The sequence below is a fragment of the Balaenoptera acutorostrata genome, chromosome 9, assembly GCF_949987535.1.
Source record: "Balaenoptera acutorostrata chromosome 9, mBalAcu1.1, whole genome shotgun sequence".
In the NCBI taxonomy this organism is placed as follows: Eukaryota; Metazoa; Chordata; class Mammalia; order Artiodactyla; family Balaenopteridae; genus Balaenoptera; species Balaenoptera acutorostrata.
The window spans coordinates 58,034,496-58,060,236 of NC_080072.1; the positions used below are offsets into that span (position 1 = coordinate 58,034,496).

At 37.7% G+C, this 25,741-nt stretch overlaps 1 protein-coding gene across 6 annotated transcripts in view; it reads right to left on the reverse strand.

Moving 5' to 3' along the window:
* NARS2 (asparaginyl-tRNA synthetase 2, mitochondrial) overlaps positions 1–25,741 on the reverse strand; it is a 151,544-nt gene that overhangs the window by 30,619 nt on the left and 95,184 nt on the right. For all 6 annotated transcript variants that reach the window (XM_007187599.2, XM_007187598.2, XM_057552089.1 and 3 more), the window contains 3 exons: positions 5,181–5,313; positions 598–696; positions 461–498 (listed from right to left, as the gene is read on the reverse strand). In XM_007187599.2, the coding sequence (XP_007187661.1) occupies positions 461–498; positions 598–696; positions 5,181–5,313 (270 nt within the window). The remainder of the gene's footprint in view (positions 1–460; positions 499–597; positions 697–5,180; positions 5,314–25,741) is intronic.

The window sequence follows — 25,741 nt, forward strand, 5'->3', positions numbered from 1 at the left end:
ACGTGCTATATTTAAAATACAGATCTTTAGGTTTTAAAATAGTGGCTAAAAAAACAATTCAGAATACATTTTCAGATTTTAGCAAGCGAAGGTAAAGAAAAAGAAGGAAGACTGAAATAGAGAAAAACAGAGGGAAAGACATTACATGTATCTATCTTAAAAGCATGTTTTTTAATCAAGCCAGATTTTGATTACTAAAGAATTAGTCTGAATTGTAGGAATATAGTTAATAATTACTATGATCATTATCTTGCTATGATTTATTCATTTATTTATTCATGAAACACTGATTATCAACTATGAACCAGACATAAGAGCTATAAAAATAATTAAAATACGGTTTTTCCTTGAGTCTAGGGAGTGTGATAAGCAGATATACAAACAAAAAAATTTAATACAGTGTGATAAATACGATGATAAATTATGAATAAAGTTCAGAGAAAGTATAATATCTACTTACATTAGAAAGTTGTTTTTTAGCATATGTTCTAATCTGTCCTTGGTAAGAAAAGAGAAAAAAGAAAATTTATTAAATGTAATTATATTCCTTACATGTAATTAACATATTTAAAGGACTTCATCCACAAAGCTAATTACCTTTTGGCCAGGAGCTATGAATTTGTGACAGAGTTCAACATCTTCAGGACAATTTGAGAGAACTGTCATTGTTGTAGTCTTGAAGAGGCCCTCCATAACCTAAGAGAAATGATACAGAATTGCCTGACATGTAAGCTTCATGAAAAACCTGTTTAGGGCCCTGCAAGGACTGCTCTCCAGGTTTCAACGGCTATAAATCCATTAGGCCTCTTACTTCCTGAATATACTACAGCAAGTTAATTCAGTTTCCAGATTGATTAGAGGGGGCATCACAACTTCTCAGAGAAGGTTAAAAAAAAAAAGAAAGAAAAATGTCTGAACCTTCTGTTAACAGTTTCAATACTGGTGTTGAAGTGGGCTGTCAAATGAACAGCTAAAACAAACTGATGCCTCTCTAAATTTCAGTATATTCACTTGTAGAGTCAGGACAGTTAACAGTACCTAGCTTACAGGATTGTTGTGAGAATTATATGAGATAATCCATGTATAAGACTTAGCTTAGTGCCCAGCTCAGAGAAGCACACTACAAACATCAGTTGTGAAGAGTGGAACATTTTGAAAAGTGCTTCATTCAGTCATTGGTAAATGAAAGTAAACTTTATGATTAGAGAAGCAATGAGATCTATCTACATCTAAATACATACACTTTTGCTTTGCTAAAGTATAAAGTAATGACACAAATCAGTATATAAGAATTCGTTCTACCAGGGGTGTCCATAAAAGTCTCATGGGAAAAACTTGTTCTCAGAAGAAAAAAGTGACTGGAATGAAAAATATTTCTAAAGTATTTTTAATCCAAACTAAAATTTTTGTTTTGATGTCAATGAAATCATATTGTGATTTCCAGATGTGTCCTCATAAAGACACATACATGGATTAAGACCAGGCTGCCCCACAGGCAGGTATCTTCCTTTCCTCTCTGAATCACTGGATACCCTATCAACACTGGAAACACAGTGGGGCATAAGCGTCTGAGTAATTTAACATGGTCAGATATAGGAAAGAACTTAATTATCAAGTGACAACCAGATAGATTTATGTACATATATAAAATATTTTTTATTTCTTTTTTTTTTTTAAATTTTATTTATTTATTTATTTATTTAATTTTGGCTGTGCTGGGTCTTCGTTTCTGTGCGAGGGCTTTCTCTAGTTGTGGCGAGCGGGGGCCACTCTTCATCGCGGTGCGCAGGCCTCTCACTATCGCGGCCTCTACCGTTGCGGAGCACAGGCCCCAGACGCGCAGGCTCAGTAGTTGTGGCTTACGGGCCCAGTTGCTCTGCGGCATGTGGGATCTTCCCAGACCAGGGCTCGAACCCGCGTCCCCTGCATTGGCAGGCAGATTCTCAACCACTGCGCCACCAGGGAAGCCCTTTATTTCTTTTTATATATACTTTGCATTTTTATATTATACATATATTTTGTAGAGAAGTCAGGAATAACTTGATGAAAGAAGAGCGAAAGGAGGCTGAAGATGTTTTACCTTGGGCTTCCCTGGTGGCGCAGTGGTTGAGAATCTGCCTGCCAATGCAGGGAACACGGGTTCGAGCCCTGGTCTGAGAAGATCCCACATGCCGCAGAGCGACTAGGCCCGTGAGCCACAATTGCTGAGCCTGTGCGTCTGGAGCCTGTGCTCCACAACAAGAGAGGCCGCAATAGTGAGAGGCCCGCGCACCGCGATGAAGAGTGGCCCCCACTTGCCGCAACTAGAGAAAGCCCTCGCACAGAAACGAAGACCCAACACAGCCATAAATAAATAAATAAATAAAAGTTTAAAAAAAAAAAAATGTTTTACCTTGAGGCTATAACCACCTTCAATCTAGCAGTGAGATAAAGAAATCACTAAGTAACTGAATGATTTATGAAGCATTATATCCCTCAATCACTGCAAAAAGCCAATGTATATTGAGAGGAAAAAAGAACAGGTAGATTGGATAGTATGCTTGCATTGTTGAGGGACACAATACACAATCGGTAGGATGAAGACTTCGACAACTGGGGCTGTTACAGCAGTGTCTTTGATGGGCAGAACATTTCCATTCGAAGAAGGATATCACTGGCTTTTCTAACCTTGACTTTCAGACTACACTCTATAAATATATTTATAATAAAACAGAAACTTAACTGAAGGGTTAACATAACCCTCATGTTTTAAAAAATATATTTCTCAATAGCACTAAAATAATAATATTTAATTGCTTATACCTCATAAGAGGAAAATATCCTTTGTTACAATATTCTGATTTAATATTTAAGAGACTGCTCTTCATCAAGATAATAATTTCCACAGAATTCAATTTATCAAAGGGAGAAGACTGAGAGAAGCAGGAGCTTATTTTTGGGAGGAATATACCTTTTTCTTCTGTCTTTAGGAAAAAGTTTATATTCCAATTAATTAAACTATTCAATAGTGTATGCCCTGAGTACCACTCAGTGGAGTACCAAATAAATAAGAATTACTTAGTTATAGAATACATAATTACAGAGCAAAGATTATATTGTTTAATAAATTCTAACAATCTATGTATTATCCTTATAATCTTTCCCTCTGGTATTACATTGGGCAGCGGAGACAGGGACAAGGCAGAAATAGGAGGTAAAAGGTATGGTTCCATTCTTTACAATACTCCCATTGCCTGAGTGAAAGAATAATAAAGAATTGGGTGGTGAGCTCAAACTGAAGCTGATTAAGGAATTTTACTGACTCGGTGAGGCTCAGATTCTGAACCTCTGAATCTAGAAAGGGATTAACTCAACAGTGTTCCTACTGACATGTTTGGCCAGATAATTCTTTGCTGGTGGGGAGGGGGCTGTGCATTGCAGGATACTGAACAACATCCCTAGCCTTTACCCACTAGATGCCAGTAGCAACCCATCTTCCCTACTCCCCCACCCACTCCCTAGTAGGGACACCAAAAATATCCCCTGGGGGACACTGGTCTAGAGAAATCAGTGGGAGATGTTAAAGGGGTATATGTAAGTGGACACTGTGGTGTGTGACCACAACATCCCTTCAGGACCAAGATCCTTATCCGCTAGGAACAGTAACTGCTGATGGTACATAGTTGGGTCCCTCTTCTGGAACTGCCCAGGCCAGGAGGACTGCCTTACCCAAGGTTACACCCCTTCCCAAGCTAGCCCGCATCCAATGACTGGCTCACAGGAGGAGGCACTTGCCCTCCTATGGGACAACTATGAAGGACCATTCTAGCTCCAAAGTTTCTCACGGAATTGGCTAAGGTCTCTGTCTGTAAACGCATCACAGTTTAACTTGTCCCTCTGCCCAATGCTGCTTTCTTCCTTTCCTTACAGATATTTCTCTTGAGAGCATTCCCCAGTAATACCTGCACACAAATCTCTGCTTTAGGGTTTATTTACTAGGAAATCCAACCTAAGACAGGATAATAAAATTGTGACTCCATTCTATTTGGGAGTATACATGGTATTTCTGTTTAAGTGGAATTGGGTCATTTACTGGGTGAATAAGAGCAGAATGAAAGAAGTAAGAGTTGATGAAAATTGCTAAAATAAACATCCTGTAATTAGAATTCCAAACTAAGATATTAACCAAAATGGTAGTGGATAGAGAATTCCTAACAACAGTTAACACATTCTGGGTGCTTACTAAGTGTCATGAACTATGCTAAGTGCCTTATATATATTATCTGCCTAATCCTATGAATTAACCTATGAAATAGGAATTATTATTCCCATTTTATAGATGAGAAAACTGAGACTCAGAGAAATTAAGTCCCATGTCTTAGGTCACACAGCCAGTAAGTGATGGAGCTAAGAATCAAATCCTGGTCCATCCATCTCCAGACTTGTGTGCTCTATATGGATTTATGGCCACAGCCTCCTGAAAAGGCTCCCACCCCTATTTTTATCTCCCTCTAAATCATTTTTCATAATGCTGCTAGAGAGATACTTCTAAAATATAACTCTGACCATGGCCTTTCCCAGCTGAGAACTTTCTCCTTTACCTTTTGGATTAAGTTCAAACTCCTCAGCATGGCATTTAAATACAGTCTTTCTTTCATGAGCTGACTCTTGACTATATCTCCAACTTCATCCCTGTCCCCGAGCTCTGACAGCTCCTGTGGATGCTTTCTAATACTATAGCTACAGACATGTTTCTCTAACTATAAAGACGTTTTGTTTATTTGCCTAGCAAATATCAAGAGCTACTATTTACTAAGCCTGCTTTGTGCCAGACTCCATACTAGATGCTTTATATTATACATACATAATCTTTCATTTACTTCTCACAATAACCTAATGAAATAGCTACTATTATTCTCGTTTTATAGCTGAGGAAGCTAAAGATCACTAAGGTTAGGTAACATCATAACAAAGTTAATGGCAGAGCTTGGACATGAACTTAAATCTGTTGACTCCTGAACTTTAAAAACTATTACACTAACAGCATTCAGTAGATGTTTATTAAATTAAGTAGTTCTCCATCTTCTTCATTCTATGAACACCTGTAAGGCACAGATGTCGGAGGTAAAAATGTATACAGAAGCATTTTAATGGCACAGATGCCTGATATTTAGAAACTATTTTAAAACCTGAGTACCTACCTGCATGAGATCTTGAAGGCTCTCAAGAAAAGAAATCTCTGCTTCTACCATATAAAACTCTGCCAGGTGTCTCCGGCTCTGAGAATTCTCTGCTCGGAATGTTGGACCAAAGGTAAACACTTGAGTAAAAGCTCTGCAATTCAAGATTAAGTGTAAAAATAGGATTCACATGATTAATTTTAAGTATTTAAAATATTCAGTAAGCTCTTAAGGAAAAAAAAAAGTTCTGCGCCTCTGTCTTGTCCACAAATCCACACATATTAGCTGCTACATTTCTTTAATGGGTGATTATAATAGTTTCATTAAAAATGTTACATTTATAGAAACCATTTTATTCCAAAGGAATTTGCAAATGCTTTACAAACCCTATGGCTTACTAAATATAGAATTATAACCACTTCTGATGCACTCTACTGCAGCTGCCTTAAATAGCAGGCAACTACATTTCACAGCAATTGAGAACAAAGTGAAGGAAAAATACCACAGCCCAAGAAGCCACACAGAGAATCTAGATAGTAACAGTTAAAACCAGAATTTCATGTGGATAAGGCAAGTCAATCATTTTCTAAATATATGAAAAAAAAATATCAGATATGTATGGTGATTTGCCTTGTTAGGCCTACTCAAGTCCTTTACGCCCACCTAGGAGTTTTAATCAATGCTCAATGACCCCTGACATTTGGGGGGTGGGGTGGATTTTGAAGAACTGTCTGCTTTACTCTCTGGTTTTCAAGGACTATAGCTCAACAACATAAATGGAAAAAACATTCTTATTTTTAAATTTCTGCAGGGAAGCAAACATGACACCTTCATTCTTTAACACTTAAGTCTCCTTCACATGAGAAGAGGGCAACAAGATTAGATCAAGCATATATGAAGTAATGAATATTTCCTGAGGACCATGTAACCTTTTTTTTTTGAAATGTATTTATTTAATTTATTTTTGGCTGCACTGGGTCTTCGTTGTTGTGTGCGGGCTTTCTCTAGTTGCAGTGAGCTGGGGCTACTCTTTGTTGCGGTGTGTGGGCTTCTCATCGCAGTGGCTTCTCTCGTTGCTGAGCATGGGCTCTAGGCCCGCGGGCTTCAGTAGTTGTGCCATTGGGGCTCAGTAGTTGTGGCGCGCAGGCTCTAGAGCGCAGGGTCAGTAGTTGTGGCACATGGGCTTAGCTGCTCTGCAGCATGTAGGATCTTCCCGGACCAGGGATCAAACCCATGTCTCCTGCATCAGCAGGCGGATTCTTAACCACTGAGCCACCAGGGAAGTCCCGAGGACCAAGTAATCTTTGAATTTTAAGGTTTTGCTGAACAAAACAAGAAGTTTGGGGCTCCTTAGCTGTTATCCTCAACACTCTTCATTTGTCATCAGTCAAATAATATCAAGATCAGAAAACAGTACAGAAAACAGATTGTAGATGTACATACCAGGTTTTTTTTTGTTTGTTTTGTTGTTTTTTTTTTTAAGTAAAGATAGTCTGGGAAACTAAACAGTAAACAATTATAGTGGAAATCATGAGATTTATTTTTTCTTTCAAAGGCCATTTCAGTTAAGGCCTAGTTGGTAAGAAGCTTAGGAATTTATGTTTTGGTTCTACAGCCACCTTGCTGAGACCATGATCAGTTAACCTCCGAGAATCTTAGTTTTTAATGGAAAAACAAACCGTAAGAATTCAAAATATTACTATGATAACCTCTCTCCCAAGATTCAGATCCAGACTTGCCTACTAGAATGTTCCTAAACACACTGACCTTACCTTGTCCAAAACGAAAACTCTTGCCTTGCTCCCCAAAACAAGCAAAAACAAAATAATGAACAGTATATTTTCCCCAGCTCTGTTAATCTCAGTTAACCCATCTCGTCACCCAAACCAGATCCCCATACCTCCCTCACCGCCCACACACTTCCCTATCATATTGATCACAGAATTATATTGTTTATACCTAGGAAAACACTTGCAGATCTAAAGACTCTTCTTTATTTCCACAAATATTGTCTTAGTGTCAACTCTTGTGTCTGCCACCTGCCTTTCTTCCTCCAGTCCCAAACGACTATAAGTTCTCAAACTCAAATCTGATTATATCAGCCCTAATTTAAAAATCTTCAATGGTTCTCCCCTACTCAAAGGTTAAAATTCAAACTTCTAACTTTGACTGGACCTTCCTTCACAAAGCCTTTTCTCCAGCACACTGAGGATACTCTCCTTACATGCCCCACATGCCTTTAGGCTTTTTCATTGGCTGTCCCCTCTCTGTAGTGCCCATCATTTGTTCCTCTCTCTCCAAATGGCAAATTCCCATCCATCCTTCAAGACTTGACTTAAATGTCACTTTCTCTTTGTAACCTTACCATACACCCCCAAATTTATTGTTCCCTCCTTTCTATGACTGTAACACTTTGTTTATACATTTATTATACAGACTGTATCACTTAGAATTATAATTGTGCATTTTGTATCTTTCTCCCTCAATAAACTATGAAATTTTCTACAGTAGGAATAATGTTTTATTCATCTTTGCAACTCCGGTGCCTAAGATAAAACAGGTGCTCAAGTTGAATGAATAATAATGAGGATGACAGGCTTCTTCAGTTGTAAACTGGAAAAGCACAACATCCTTATAAACAGTAACATTACAAATAATGTACAGAAAAATACTCAGGTATATTTTACTGTGGCTGTTACTCAATAAATAAAATGGGTCAAACAATTTAGGTCTGCCCCAAACAATAAATTCAAAAATTACAGGACCTTGAGCTTCTAATCTATGACTATGCAATCTCTAGGTAGGTTGGCAATAGTATATTTAAATAAATAAAATGACATTCTTTTCAGGCACTGCATCACAGGAAATTGTACATACAGATGTTCACTAACAACAAAGAATATTCTATTGAAATTTTCCAGGGCATAAATAGAAACTCCATGGCATAGGTGGAATTTACTTTGGAGGCTCTGAGGAAGACTTCTAAGAAATGGGCAGTTATCATCCTGAAATACAAGGAGGCCAATGGGATTGCTGTTCAAAAGAGACACATTATATGTGTATTAAGGTACTAGATACAGAGAAAACAGCGGTATCTAAAAAGAACTACAGATTCAAGTCACAAGGGTACCTACTTCTCACATGGATAGGGAGGGAGCTCCAAGATGTTTAGCAATAGGGATTTTTTATTTAACAATGGTTAATGATTTTCTCTATCAATATAGGGTAAACTCTCTTGTATAAAATATAGAAGAGGATCAAGGATTTTTATTTTAGTAAGGATCAGATTCTAATTGTGGTACCCAAAAGTTAAGTATTATTCTAATAGGGTAAGTAAAAATCAATGGACATGGTGCTTTCTCTAAATTAACAAAAAGATAAAATAAGCTGGAAGGTATGTTGACAAATTGCCTAATTTAGCATCAAGTTGTTAAGCAGATAAATGTTTAAATCATTCAATAAAGATCACCCCACATCAGCGTCCAGTGTTCTATAATAAAGTAGTGAAAGTAGTAGTAGTGATAGTGGCTACCATTAGCAAGTGCTCCTTGTGGGCCAGGCATTAGATGTGAGAACCTTACAGTTAACTCAAGTTATTATAACTCAATAAAGGATAAATTGTTACTTCTATTTTTCAGTCTAAGAAATTGAAGTTCAGAGAGGTTAAGAAGCTTTTCCAAAAGTCAGAGTCATAGCCTAACAAGTGGTAGAGGCCAGATTCAAATCTAGCTCTGACTCCAATGATCACAGCCTTCATTATGATATTAAAATAATGATGCTCAGGGGCTTCCCTGGTGGCGCAGTGGTTGAGAGTCTGCCTGCTAATGCAGGGGACACGGGTTTGAGCCCTGGTCTGGGAGGATCCCACATGCCGCGGAGCAGCTGGGCCCGTGAGCCACAATTGCTGAGCCTGCGCGTCTGGAGCCTGTGCCCCGCGACGGGAGGGGCCGCGATAGAGAAAGGCCCGCGCACCGCGATGAAGAGCGGTCCCCGCACCGCGATGAAGAGTGGCCCCCGCTTGCCGCAACTGGAGAAAGCCCTCGCACGAACCGAAGACCCAACACAGCCAAAAATAAATAAATAAATAAATAAATAAATAAGAAAATCCTTTAAAAAAAAAAAAAAATAATGATGCTCATAACTGAACATGGACAAACCCAGTAAATAAGAGAGAAAAATTTGTAATATGCGCTCCCCGCCTTCTCAAAGGTAACTAGGGTGAGTAGTTTGGTATATTTCTCTTCCTTGTGAATAGCTTATTTGTTTTATGTGTTAAAATTATAGCTCCCTAGGATATGTTGCTTTCATGCAAATAATGAGAAGATAAATTTTAATCAATATTTTGTAAACTTTAGCAAGACAATTAGCCTTTCTGGTCTTCAAATTCTTACATGAGTGGGAGGTGCAGGCAGTTTGGCATTATTCTGTAGTATCTTTTACAATAATTTTGTTTCTAGGTCCATGTGAAATCACTATTATTTTAATTTATGCTGATTTCTTCTTTTTCCTCAGTCTTTCACACACATGAAAGCAATTTGCAGCCAGTCTTGGCCCAAGCAATAGTTAAAATAAGATCTGAGAACAAGGCCATTACTAAAATAAGATACAAAACCAGGTGAAAGGCCAGTACTGCTGTGAGAAGAGACCAGCAGAAAAAGAAAACACTCAGTACTAAGAATCATTCTTGTGCCAATTATGGAGAAAGGAAAGCTATATATGGAAAGTCCATGAGCTTGGAGTTGATGTTTAAGATAACAAAAGTACATTCAATACACATCAGCTAAGATAGCTACAAAAATGGCTTTTTAAAAATAAAAAGTAAAGTTACCAAAAAGAGGTTCTACAAAGGTCACTTTCTCCCTTGTGTGGAGTTTTATGAAGCCCTAAATTGGCAATTGGATTATTATAAAATAGTCACTGATTGCTTTGCCATTTATTCCTTCTGGCCCTGAAATTTAAGAGCTAATCTTTATATTTTGAAAGAAAAGAGGAATTACTGCCTTTTTAGCTGGGGAAGAACTTATCGTTCAGCATAAGGGGGATCAGCAACTTTCCCTAAGGCCGCCCACTCCCAACCTCCTATCACTTCCCCACTGTCATTCAGGGAACATTCATTGAACTGAAGTGAACTCACAGACAACTTTAAACTGACTTTTAAAACAGTCTTTGTCAAGTGGTATTCCCATCATCCAGAAAACAATCATCTATTTTACTACTGCTTTGTATCCACTGGATTATCAATACTGTGACATATTTGTCACTCATTGTTTCTACATGCCTAACAGAGTGGACACCAGACACCTCCTTTTCAGCTTTCCCCCTTTCCTTTATCTTGCAACAGTACACTTGGTGAAAGGGTTTATCAAGCTATGTAGCTCTCACCCACCATTCATCAGCTCTTAACAAGATGTCTTAGCGAGGATGCACTGTAAAATCTAAAAATTTCTTCTTTACCACAATTGCTAAACATTTCTGCAAAATTAATTTTCTTTAACATGTCCTAAGTATCTGATTTAGAACTGAATTTGAGGTCCAAGGAAATTTAATCTTAATTGTATAATGAGATTCAAAGTTCGATAGAGTCTGACAACAATCCTGCTAAAGGGACTGGAGGGTTGGCTACTCTTCTCTGATGAGCATATGAACTGGCGGAGGGACACTTAGCAAAGGGAATACGAAGCACACAGGTCCTAAGGCAGGAAAGAGCCTGACAAGTTTGAAGAACAGAAGTAGGCCAGCAGCAAGACGAATGGTAAGAGATGAGGTCAAAGAGTTTGGAAGGGATCACAACACGTAGGGTCTTCCTCGTAAGCCATGGTAAAGAGAGTCTGAATTTTATTTAATACTCCTTGAAATACTCTCTCCTCTTGGAATATTTAACACTGTATTCTCCTAGTTTTCCTATTTATCTGATCTCCACCTCTGTCTCCTTCTTCATACACTAGCTATTCATTAAACACTAGCACTCTTTGAACCGCAGCCCTAGAATCTCTTTTCTCACTGTATACACTCTCCTTACATGATCTCACTTCAGTCAATTAATTAATTTTCAATTAATTACCTATTGGCACACAATTCATAAATTTGTATCTCCTGCCCAGACTTCTTCTCTAAGCTGCAGAAGCATACATCCGCCTACTTAGTCCTTTCACTTGTCACAAACAGAACTCATGCCTCCCCTGACCCCTCACACTGGCTTCAGTCTTCTTCCAACCTTCCAGGTCAATCCTCCCATTAGGGTCTTTAATAACACCATGTACGACTGTTCATAGAGCCTCTTAAAATTAAAATAAATGACATATACAGATGTAATTATTTGTTTAATGTCCATCTCTTTCACTAGACTGTAAATTTCATGAGTGACCTTATCTATTTTTTGGTTCATTATAGTACCCTCAGTTCTTAACCCGGTGCACGACATACACTAGACAATTAAAATTTGTCAAATAACTAACTCATTTTCTATAAAATATGCTGATCCCCAAACTTTGAACCTTTGAAACAGCACTGGGAAGGGGGTGAGGATAGAGGAGTAAGAGGAAGGTGGTAAACAGAATATCAATTACTAAGCAAAAAATTCTGCTATTCCCTGAAATAATTTTTCACAGAAGGCACTAAGAGATAAAAGAATCAGTTTTTTGAAAAGACTGCCCATATATTAGTTTTTGCTCTGTAGGCAACAAGTACTTCTTTGAAAAGGACTAGATCAGATGAACATCTTTAGTTAGCAAAGATTTTACTTTTTGAGAAACTGAAGTATTACCACATGAAAACAATTTCCCTTAGTCTTATTCTATGTAAACAGAGAAGCACCTGTCTCTCTGGCTTCTGCCAGAGTGGATACCAACATGTTAAGACAAGTATTGCTATTTCATCATTCCTGTAATGATGGACTCTTCAGAGGACTGACTGAATTTAGAAAACAACATTTTTAAAGAAAATTATTTATTTATTTAGGTTGTGTTGGGTCTTCATTGCTGCGTGTGGGCTTTCTCTAGTTGTGGCGAGTGGGAGCTACTCTTTGCTGCGGTGCACGGGCTTCTCTCGGTGCGGAGAACGGGCTCTAGGCCTGCGGGCTTCGGTAGTTGTGGCACTTGGGCTCAGTAGTTGTGGCTCGAGGGCTGTAGAGCACAGGCTCAGTAGTTGTGGCGCATGGGCTTAGTTGCTCCATGGCATGTGGGATCTTCCCGGACTAGGAATCAAACCCGTGTCCCCTGCACTGGCAGGCAGATTCTTAACCACTGTGCCACCAGGGAAGTCCCAGAAAATAACATTTTTCTCAAGGGTCAAAGTTTGCTAATTGTTCTTTCTAACTGTGTATTTGTCCTCACATTTTTAACAAGATACTAAAATCACCTTTTAAAAAAGGTATACGGGGCTTCCCTGGTGGCACAGTGGTTGAGAATCTGCCTGCCAATGCAGGGGACACGGGTTCGAGCCCTGGTCTGGGAGGATCCCGCATGCCGCGGAGCAACTGGGCCCGTGAACCACAATTGCTGAGCCTGCGCATCTGGAGCCTGTGCTCCGCGACAAGAGAGGCCGCGACGGTGAGAGGCCCGTGCACCGCGATGAGGGGTGGCCCCTGCTTGCCACAACTAGAGAGAGCCCTCGCACAGAAACTAAGACCCAACACAGCCATAAATAAATAAATAAATAAATAAATAAAATAATCTGTTAAAAAAATATATATATATATTAAAAAAAAAAAAGGTATACATTTTGTCAACTGCATCTATTCATGCCTAGATTATCCCTCTTGTATTTCTCATATTTAGCAGTCCTTGTACTGAGGAACATGAAAGAGACCATGTGAGAACTTTAATTTAGGTACATGCACCACATGGTATTTACATGTTATTTTAAGTCTACAAAGATTTCAAAGTTTTTCTGAGGCCTGATACTGTAGCAGTAGATGAGTCATTATGGCATTGAACTATCAACAATTTCCTGGGCTCAAGTCCTGTACTGATGACCCATACTTTTTAAAGGTCATCACAGTGATTAAGTTAAGCCTGTACTCTAAAGACCTAAATTGAAATTCTGGCCCCTCCACTTATGAACTAGCCAAGTTAACTTCTTTGAGATTAAATTTTCCCGTGTGAAAATGAAGTTATTAAGTATGTATTTGTCATGAGGTTATTATAAAGATGAAACAATATGTAAAAAGTTTAATGTAATATTAACTATATGGTAAGTGTTCAACAAATGGGTAAGAGTTTTGTTCGTTTTTTTTTGTGTGCGTCTCCTTTCTTTCCAAAGGTCTACAGTTCTGATTTGGTTGGCCTCAAGACCTCTTTATACTTTCAGTCAGTGCAAGAGATTTTGTTTATCTAGGTTATGTCTACCAATATTTATCATTAAAACTGATAAAATTTTAAAAAATTTATTAACTCATTTAAAAACGATAAACCCATCCTATGTCATAAAAACATCTTTTTAATAAAAATTCATAAGAGGAGTGGCACTGTTTTACATTTTTGTAAATCTCCTTCATATCTGGCTTAATAGAAGACAGCTGGGTTCTCATCTGCTTATGCATTCAATCTGTTCCGCTATCACATGTTATAAAGACTTTGGAAAACTTCACTGTATACTCTAGAGAGAATAAAAATGAAAAAGACAAATAGTGGCTTAGTATTATTATGAAAATAGTCTTCATCTCAAAGGACTTCTCTGAAAGGGTCTCAGAGGGCCCCAGATCAAACTTTGAGAACCACTACATTAGGCAATGATTCTTAAGGAGGAGTATTAATTCTGGGCTTTACCTCTGTTGACTTCCATTCAGAAAATCTAGGGAGGGTTCCGGTCAGGAGTATATTTAAAAGTTCTACAAGTAATTATTATGTGAACTCCTGATTAAGAACTACTACCTTAAAAAAAAGTTAAGATCACTAATCAAAATACTTAAAATACTTAAAATTTTTACTTAAAAATACTTAAAAAATTTTTTGATGGCTATAATTTTTTAAATAGACAATAACATGTGTTGGTGAGGATGTGGAGAAACTCCTTGCACATGCTGGTGGGAATGTAAAATCATGCAGTTGCTGTGAAAAAGTCTGGTGATACCTTAAAAAGTTAAAAACAGAATTATCAAAAAAAAAAAAAAAATAGAATTATCATATGACCCAGCATTTCCACTCCTGAGTACAAACACCAAAGAAATGAAAACAAGTGTTCAAAAAACTCCCTGTATGTGGATGTTCAAAGCAGCATTTTTCATAGTAGCCAAAAAGTAGAAACAATCCAAATGTTCACCAATGGATTAATGGATAAACGAGATGTGGTATATCCATACAATGGAATATTATTCAGCCATTAAGAGGAACAAAGTACTAATATATCCTACAATATAAATGAACCTTGAAAACATGATGTTAAATGAAAAAAGACAAATACAAAAGGCCAGGACTTCGCTGGTGGCGCAGTGGTTAAGAATCTGCCTGCCAATGCAGGGGACATGGGTTTGACCCCTGGTCTGGGAAGATCCCACACGCCGCGCAGCAACTAAGCCTGTGCACCACAACTACTGAGCCTGTGCTCTAGAGCCCATGAGCCACAACTACTGAGCCCGTGTGCTGCAACCACTGAAACCTGTGCGCCTAGAGCCCAGGCTCCACAACAAGAGAAGCCACCGCAATGAGAAGCCCACGCACTGCAACAAAGAGTAGCCCCCGCTGGACACAACCAGAGAAAACCCGTGTGCAACAACGAAGACCCAACGCAGCCAAAAACAAACAAACAAACAAAAAAAGGCCACATATGGTATGATTTCTTTTCTATGAAATATCCAGACTAGGCAAATCCATAGATACAGAAAGCAGAAAAGTGGCTGCCAAGGGCTGGGGAGAGGAGGGAATGGCAAATGACTGCATCACAGGTATGGGGTTTCCTTTTGCGGTGATAAAAATGTTCTGGAACTGTATAGTGGTGTTGTTTATATAATATCACTAAAAGTAAATTTCATGTTATGTGTACTGAATTTTATCAAAATAGAATTTTTAAAAAGTTTATTGAAACTAGTTGTCCATGAGTCACTTTACACGTTTTATTTCATTCTTGCTATGCTATAAGGAGATAGCAAGTGGTGCTATCTACTCTATAAGGCAGGTGATTTCACTTCATTTACAGTGGAAGAAACTGAAGCTTAGACAAGTTAAGTAACTAGTACAGAGCAGCATACCAAAGCTGGTTTTAACCAACACAATTTGACTCCATGGCCCACTTTCTGTTGTGCTGCATGTGTGCACTCTTCAAAACTAACAAGTACAGCACAGATGATCAATGGTCCCATAAACCCACAAAACACTACCATATGCTCCAAATAGAAGTTTTGTACCTTTAATGTCACTGTTATCTGATTGGTTTTTGCCTCTCTATACAAGGTCATTTCATTCTTGGTGGCTGTTCCTGATACACCTTCCTTCTTCCACTTGTTATCTCTGCAAGTGTCACTTCCTACCACTTAACAGCTGCTTTTTTCTGTCTTATGCTTTATCTACAGCCCCTCCTTAGTGGAAAGGGGAGAGTCGTTTATAAGCTTTGATGGTCAATCAGGATACTTTTTCACTCCATTTTAGGTTACAAAAAATGATAACACATAACACTGTGGATCCTAAAAGGTTAAACCTGAGTTAAAGGAGGCTTTGTTAGAAATGCTTAGATGATCTAGAGCAGTGGTTCTAAAACTTTAGCACAATTAGAATCACCTAGGGCTTGATAAAACACAGCTTGCTGGACCCCACCCTCAGAATTTCTGCTTCAGTAGGTCTTAGGGTAGGCCTGAGAGTTTATATTGCTACAAGTTGCCAGGTGATGCTGACGCTCCTGGTCCAAGGACAACACTTGGATAACAAGTGACCTAGAGTGGTTCTCAATCTTGGCTGCATAGAATAATCTATGGTATCAATACTTCAAAAAACAATCTTGATTCAATGCAATCCCTATCAAATTACCAAAGCCAGTTTTTCACAGAACTAGAACAAAAAATCTTAAAATTTGTATGGAGACACAAAAGACCCCGAAGAGCCAAAGCAATCTTGAGAAAGAAAAATGGATCTGGATAAATCATGCTCCCTGACTTCAGACTATACTACAAAGCTACAGTCATCAACACAGTATGGTACTGGTACAAAAATAGAACTATAGATCAATGGAACAGGATAGAAAGCCCAGATATAAACCCACGCACTTACGGTCAATTAATCTACGACAAAGGAGGCAAGACTATACAATAGTGGAAAGACTGTCTCTTCGACAATGGTGCTGGCAAAACTGGACAGCTACATGTAAAAAAATGAAATTAGATCATTCTTTAACACCATACACAAAAATAAGCTCAAAATGGATTAAAGACCTAAATGTGAGACAGAACACTATAAAACTCCCAGAGGAAAACATAGACAGAACACTCTCTGACATAAATCACAGCAATATCTTTTCCGACCTGTCTCCCAGAGTAATGGAAATAAAAATAAAAATAAACAAATGGGACCTAATTAAACTCAAAATCTTTTGCACAGCAAAGGAAACATAAACAAAACAAAAAGACAACCCACAGATTGGGAGAAAATATTTGCAAATGATGTGACCGACAAGGGATTAGTCTCCAAAATTTACAAACAGCTCATGAGGCTTAATATCATCAAAACAAATAACCCAATCAAAAAATGGGCAGAAGACCTGAATAGACATTTTTCCAAGGAGGACACATGGATGGCCAAGAGGCACACGAAAAGATGTTCGACATCACTAATGATTAGAGAAATGCAAATCAAAACTACAGTGAGATATCACCTCACACCAATCAAAATGGCTATCATCAAAAAATTCAGAAACAATAAACGCTGGAGAGGGTGCGGAGAGAAGGGAACACTCCTACACTGTTGGTGGGAATGGAATATAAATTGGTACAGCCACTATGGAGAACAGTACGGAGATTCCTTAAAAAACTAAAAATAGTGCTACCATATGACCCTGCAATCCCACTCCTGGGCATATACCTGGAGAAAACCATGGTCCGAAAGAATACATGCACCCCAATGTTCACTGCAGCACTGTTTACAATAGCCAAGACATGGAAGCAACCTAAATGTCCATTGACAGAGGAATGGATAAAGAAGGTGTGGTACATATATACAATGGAATATAATTCAGCCATAACAAAGAATGAAATAATGCCATTTGCAGCAACACTGATGGACCACGGACCTAGAGATTGTCATACTGAGTGAAGTAAGTTAGACAGAGAAAGAGAAATATCGTATGGTATCGCTTATATGCAGAATCTAAAAAGAAATGATACAAATGAACATATTTACAAAACAGAAACAGACTCACAGACTTAAGAGAATGAACTTATGGTTACGGGGGTTGGGGAGGGTGAAGGGAAGGAATAGTTAGGGAGTTTGGGATTGACATGTACACACTGCTATATTTAAAAAGGATAACCAACAAGAACCTACTGTATAGTACAGGGACCTCTGCTCAATGTTATGTGGCAGCCTGGATGGGAGGGGAGTCTGGGGGAGAATGGATACATGCATATGTATGACTCAGTTGCTTTGCTGTGCACCTGAAACTATCACAACATTGTTAATTGGCTATACTCAAATATAAAATAAAAAGTTAAAAAAACAAACAAAACAAACAAACAGACAAAACCCTAATCTTGATGCCCAGAAAAACCAATTAAATCTGTTTTTCTGGGGACTTGAGCTGAAATCTGATGCATCTGTATTTTTAAAAAAGCTCTTGAGACATTCCAACCACTGATCTAGACCTTCTAATTACCAATTATGATTGAAAGTAAAAGGTACAAATGATACAAAAGGTGTTATTTCACAAAAAGGGTACGATTTGCATAAAAGCTCTGGACTAAGAATGAAATAAAACATTTCTAATATTCCTGACAGATTCCAAATCAGAGCTTGGTCTATAAACATAAAAGCACAAAGGGACCATGGCAGACTAGAAACAGAGGCAAGTTCCCTTCAAAGGAGCATTTAGCCTATAGAAATAATGTAGAAAAGTGTCTATTTCTTTGCATTCATCTTCCCTGAATTCTAGAAGGTGGGGGAGTGGGGGAGGGAGGGGGTGGAGGCAGAGGAAGGAGGGAGGAGGAGAAGAGGATGAAGACAGACACAAACAGAATAGAGAAATGTCCTTTTGAACCCTGCAGTAAGTCTTTCGCATGTGTACCAAGTGAAAGACTAATTAAATCTGTTTCACAGCTGCACCGTATGCACTAGCAAAACATGAGGAAAAAACATCCTCCAGTAGTAAAATACATAATTTTTTGGCATCTTCATACAAAGGGAATACCCTACAGTAGTGAAAACATTATACAACATGGATCTAATTTAGGAGTATAATGTTAAGTGAGTAAACTAAGTCACAGAATATATACATATGATTCTATTTATACAAAATATAAAAACCTTTAAACTAAGCTGTGTATTATTTATAAATATGAACATAAGTGATAAAACCATAAAGAAAAGGAATGATAAACCCAAAATTGAGGTTAGTAGCTAGTTTTCATGGGGAGGGAAGAGGATGTGATTAGAAAAGAATATACAGGAGACTAAAGAAATGAAGCATTTTGGGGGACTCAGGTGTTGATTGTATCATTATTCTTTGTTTTACCCATCATCTATTTAAGATGTTTAATTTTGTGTCTATGCAATATTTAGACATCAAAAAAGAGTCAGGATGGGCAAGCTAATGGGACACACTGAAACCATAAAATAACAAAATTATACTAAAATTAAAAGGGAAGGCATTGGCATCAGAGCCCACAACACCTACCAAGCCACCACTGAGTTCTTCAAGCTTCTGACCTTTCCCTTCTGACTGTCCATTCAATTTAATTCAAAAAATATTAATACATACTGAATACCTACATTTTCCCAGCATTATTACTATACTAAGGGCAAAAGAAGCTGCCAAACAGCGCATGATATGGGTGCCTTCAATGTTTTATAAACTGGGCAGAGGCTAAGTCTGCATTGTTCAACATGGTGGCTACTAGCCACATGTGGCTATTTATAGTTACACTAATAAAAATTCAATAAAATTAATAAAAATTCAGTTCCTCAGTCACACTAGCTGCATTTCAAATGCTAAATAGTCACATACAGCTAGTGGCTACCATATTGGTCAGTGCGGATACAGAGCATTCCCATGACTGCAGTAAGTTCTGCTGTCCAGCACTGAAGTCAACTGTTGAAATCTCAATACATGCAGAAGACAATCAACTGGGAAAAAAATGTGCGTTCAGACAATGGAACATGAGGAAAGGGTTCAATGGAGGAGAGTTATTGAGTACAGCTTCTGAATTTGTTCCAATGCCCAGTCACACATATTCTATTTTTCCCACATCTATTGCTCTGCCATACCAGACCTCTTTCCCCCTCTTCTGATAAAATGACTCTCTGAAAGTCATTAATGCACAACGGCAGAATTATTCAGTAAACCATACTTGCACCTTTTGTTAACTTTCCATCTATATGAGTGCATAACTCTCAGAATCAGGCTTTTCTAGGCTCTTTACTCAAAGTGAGCAAACTATAAGTCATTTTATTTATCATCAAGATGAGGATGAATGAACTATTCTCCAATGGTCGTAACTCCCTGAGAAAGAATATCCAAAACAGATACATGATGAAATGGATACTACCTCCATCTTCTGATTTGCCTTCACTTATAAATATGTCTCTAAATGCTACAAAGAAACAGCAAGTGCTGTAATAGATACTAAAAACAAATACTCTTAATGATATATAGATCATGGTATGACTGACACAAAAGGTAGAGAGACTCTGGATTTGGATCTGAGCAGTTATTTTCAAACTCCCAAGTCACACCCAATCCTCAACAGCTATATATGAAATCCATTATCAAATCAAACACATATTTTGGCTACAAGGGGGCACGCATGAGAATTTTTGAGATATTTCCTTGTACAGTAGTCCCTGAAGTACTGTCTGCCTAGAGTTCAAATGTTTTCACTGAATCTCAAACTCTACCATCCTGAAGTAGAATCAGGAGGAAAGCACAGAATTACCCAGTTGAAGAAACTAAGGAAAGAAACTAAATGATGTTCCAGAAACAAACACTTTAGGTTTTTATCTTTATCTCCCAATCTCCATCTTAATTCATACACTAAGTCAGCCTCTTAAATGTGAAATATGGATGGCTCAGGTTTTGCACATTCTCCAAATTGTAGAGATTTATGTGGCACAGCAGTTTGCTGTCCTATGAGCCTGTTTCAAGTGGCAAAACACAGGTTTTATTTTTTCAGTGTAGGGGTATATCATGAGAGATCAAGTTGGGATTGACATCAGGAGAAAGAAAAATAATATGAATACCAACTAATGTATGCTGCTAAGCTTACTTGTTACCAATTTCTACTGTGAGAAAGGAGCAAAAACCATGGCTGAGCTTCTTTATTAGAAATTTCTTCTAGAGGAGCAAAGATGAAGTTTCCTTTTATTTTGTAGAAAAGGAAGTAAATTTATTTTGGTAAAGTAAAATACACAAGTTTTTCAGTGGTTTCTATAATTCATGCACATAGTTTACAGGTGAATTTTTAAAATATTGATTTTTCTTAAAAGACACAAAATCTTCTGAATTCATACAAAGAAGAATTCATACCAACATGAGAATATAAAATAAAATTTTTCTTTCATATAATAAGGGTACTTTAAAATATCTAAATAAATTGAATATAATATTATTCCAAGTGCATTAATGCATTTTCTGATTGGAGATTTTTTTCTCCCCAACTAGAAGAGATTGATGAAATAAGTCAAAAGCACAAAAGTATTTCAAGCCCACAGATCATATCAGCCAAGAAGAAATAGATACAGCAGCTTAGGGCCTAGCTATGTGTCCTTACCTTACAATCATCATTTTCTACCATAAAGTCAAATTTATTTATTTCTTCAACAAATAGTTACTAGGCTACTAACCACTATGGAAAATATCGACATAAATCAGGCATGACCTTTACCTTCAAGGAACTTACAGACTAGTAGGGAGATCACAGACTTAAACGTACAAGTTACAATTATAAAATTCCTAGGGAAAAAAAAAAGAAGAAAATCTGTGCAACCTTTTGAATAGGATACAAAAATTATGAATCACATAAGAAAAAAAACTGATGAAGTATACACCAACAAAATAAAAGACTCTTGTCTTCAAAAGACACTGTAAAAAAGATGGAGGGGCTTCCCTGGTGGCACAGTGTTTGAGAATCTGCCTGCCAATGCCGGGGACATGGGTTCGAGCCCTGGTCTGGGAAGATCCCACATGCCGCAGAGCGGCTAGGCCTGTGAACCACGACTACTGAGCCTGCGCATCTGGAGCCTGTGCTTCGCAACAAGAGAGGCCGCGACAGTGAGAGGCCCGCGCACCGCGATGAAGAGTGGCCCCCGCTCGCCGGAACTGGAGAAAGCCCTCGCACAGAAACGAAGACCCAACACACCCAAAAATAAATAAATAAATAAATAAATAAATTTATTTATTTATTTAAAAAAAAAAAGATGGAAAGGAAAGGCAGACTGGGGGAAAGTATTTGCAATACATAAATCTGATAAAGGGCTAGTATCCAGAATGTACAAAGAATCCTTATAACTTCACAAACAGATGGAAAGATCTGTGTTCTTGGATTGGAAGAATCAATATTGTTAAAACGGCCATATTACCCAAGGCAATCTACAGATTCAATGCAATCCCTATCAAATTACCAATGGCATTTTTCACAGAACTAGAACAAAAAATTTTAGAATTTGTATGGAAACACAAAAGATCCCGAATAGCCAAGACTATTTCTCAAACAGTCTTGAGAAAAAAGAATAGAGCTAGAGGAATCACGTTCCCTGGCTTCAGAATACACTATAACACTACAGGCATCAAAACAATATGGTACTGGCACAAAAACAGACACATAGATTAGTGGAGCAGGATAGACAGCTCAGAAATAACCCACACACTTATGGTCAATTAATCTACGACAAAGGAGGCAAGAATATAACAATGGAGAAAAGACAGTCTCTTCAGTAAGTGGTGCTGGGAAAAGTGGACAGCAACATATAAAAGAATGAAATTAGAACATTCCCTAATACCATATACAAAAATAAACTCAAAATGGATTAAAGACCTAAATGTGAGACCAGATACTATAAAGCTCCTGGAGGAAAACATAGGCAGAACACTCTTTGACATAAACTGCAGCAATATTTTTTTGGATCTGACTTGTAGAGTAATTGAAATAAAACCCAAACTAAACAAATGGGACCTAATCAAACTTAAAAGCTTTTGCACAGCAAAGGAAACCATAAACAAAACAAAAAGACAACCTACGAAAAGGGAGAAAATATCTGCAAACAATGCGACCAACAAGGGACTAATTTCAAAATATACAAACAGCTCAAACAGCTCAATATTAAAAAAACAAACAACTCAATCAAAAAAATGGGCAGGGGCTTCCCTGGTGGCGCAGTGGTTGAGAATCTGCCTGCTAATGCAGGAGACACGGGTTCGAGCCCTGGTCTGGGAAGATCCCACATGCCACGGAGCAGCTGGGCCCGTGAGCCACAGCTGCTGAGCCTGCGCGTCTGGAGCCTGTGCCCCGCAACGGGAGGGGCCGCGATAGTGAAAGGCCCGCGCACCGCGATGAAGAGCGGTCCCCACACCGCGATGAAGAGTGGCCCCCACTTGCCGCAACTAGAGAAAGCCCTCGCACGAACCGAAGACCCAGCACAGCCAAAAATAAATAAATAAATAAATAAATAAATAAATTAAAAAAAAAAAAAAAAAATGGGCAGAAGACCTAAATAGACATTTCTCCAAAGAAGACATACAACTGGCCAACAGGCATGTGAAAAGATGCTCAATATCACTATTTATTAGAGAAATGCAAATCAAAACTACAATGAGGTATCACCTCACACCAGTCAGAATGGCCATCATCAAAAAGTCTACAAATAGTAAATGCTGGAGAGGGTGTGGAGAAAAGGGAACCCTCCTGCACTGTTGGTGGGAATAAAAATTGGTGCAGCCACAATGAAGAACAGTCTGGAGGTTCCTTAAAAAACTAAAAATACAGGTACTGTATGATCCAGCAATCCCACTTCTGGGCATATATCCAGAAAAGACAAAAACTCGAATTTGAAAAGATAACATGCACCCCAATGCTCATAGCACGACTACTTACAATAGCCAAGACACAGAAGCAACCTAACTGTCCATCGACAGATGAATGGATAAAGAAGATGTGATATATATAATGGAATATTACTCAGCCATAAAAAAGAATGTAATAATGCCAATGGCAGCAACACGGATACCTCTAGAGATTATCATATTAAGTGAAGTGAGACAGAGAAAGGCAAATATCATATGATATCACTTATATGTGGAATCTAAAAAAAAATGAGAGAAATGAACTTATTTACAAAACAAAAATAGACTCACAGACATAGAAAACAAATTTACGGTTACCAAAAGGGAAAGCAGGGTGAGGGGGGGAGAGATAAATTAGGAGTTTGGGATTAACAGATACACACTACTATATATGAAATAAATAAACAACAAGGACCTACTGTATAGCACAGGGAACTAAATTCAATATCTTGTAATAACCTACAATGGATAAGAATCTGAAAAAGAACTGATATGTGTGTATATATATATATATATATATATATATATATATACATAAAACCTATATATATATATAGGTAAATATATATATGTATAACTGAATCACTTTGCTGTACACCTGAAACTAACACAACATTGTAAATCAACTATACTTCAACTAAAAAAAAAAGGAAAAGAACTCCTGTAACTCAATAATGAGAAGACAAACAACCTAATAAAAATGGGCAAATGAATTCAAAAGACAATTCATAAAAGAAGATATATGAATGACCAGTAAGCACATGAGAAAAAAAGTTTAACACTATTAGTTATCACAGAAATGCAAATTAAAACTATAATGAGATATATACTTACTAGGATGATTAAAAAAATACAATACCAATTTGTGTCAAAGATGTGGAGCAAACAGAACTCTTATCCATTGCCAGATAGTACAAGTACTTCAGAAAACTGTTTTGGGAGTTCCTTCTAAAGTTAATCATACATTTACCATACAACCCAGAAACTCCTAGGTATTTACCCAAGGGAAATGAAAAAATATATGAACATAATATGGGCATAGGTACATTAATTTTCACAGAGCTTCATTCATAATAGGTGAAACAACCCAAGTTTCTACCAAAAGATGAATGAATTCACAAGTTGTATATACATGCAATGGAATAATATTCAGCATTAAAAAGGAACAAACTACTGGATGAACCTCAAACGTATTATGTTAAGTGCAAGGTATCATAGAGAAGAGTAAATAAATACTGTATGATACCATTTATATAAAATATATAAATTAAATATTATATAAACACTATTTATATGAAATTCTAGAAAGGGGAAATCTATGATGAGAAAAAACAGATCACTCATTGCCTAGGGCACAGAGAAGGGGAGGGAGACTGACTGCAAAGGGCAATGAGGGGATTTTTTAGGGTGATAAAAATATTGTTTTTTATCACAGTGGAGATTACAAAGGTTTAGACATTTTTCAAAATTTATTGAACTGTACATTTAAAATGGGTGCATTTTTTGGTATGTAAAGTATACTCAATAAAGTTGGTTGAGAAGCAACAATAACGAACAGAGATTATTTGTACACTGGCTTATTCCATTACTTAACTATTTACATTATAATCTTGTCCCAACTGTAGTATAAAAGGTGAAGAGTTAGGCTCATGGAACCACAGAAGGGGCACAGCAATGATCTCCTCCAAAGAACAAAAGAATCCAGAACACAGTGACACCTCACTGTCAACATAACTGACCACAGCTCTGAGGATAGATTCGGACCTAAACTGCTCTTATAGTTTATTTCTGCTTTGGTCTTCAAATTATGACAGGTATCTGATTTTTGTGTCCTAACCCCTTCCTTCGTTCCAGTCACTGGTTTTAGTTTGATGTTCTAACCTGTCTTTTGAGTCCTGAATCCTGGCAGACTCACAATTTGTCCCAGTCCTCTGCTATGCGTAAACTCCAATTCTGTTACTGTTGTAAAACAACTTGATTACTAGGTGTCAGCTCTTCTTTCTGCTTATACCACCTTGGCTTCTTTCTTTAGCTAGTCCTTCATAATCACCCTGGGTTCTCCAGGTCCCAGCTGTCATCAGTACCACCATCACAGCACTTACCATTTCAGTGTCAAACTGTGATAAACACTGGGCTTTACATAGTAGCTAATTCTCACAACAGCTCTGCAAGGTCGCCATTACAATTTATCTTTTTGGTTAGGAAGTAGAGGCTCAGACCTTAAGCTTATAAAAGTAGTATGTAAAGAAGCTGGAATTCCAACTTAAGTCTCTCTAACTATAATCTCCTCAATTAACAGAACCATTCACTTAACAAATTCAGTACTCTGGGGGAGAGATAACATTATCTTAGTAGCTAATTAATTCTGTAACAGTACTGGTAACCCTCTACGT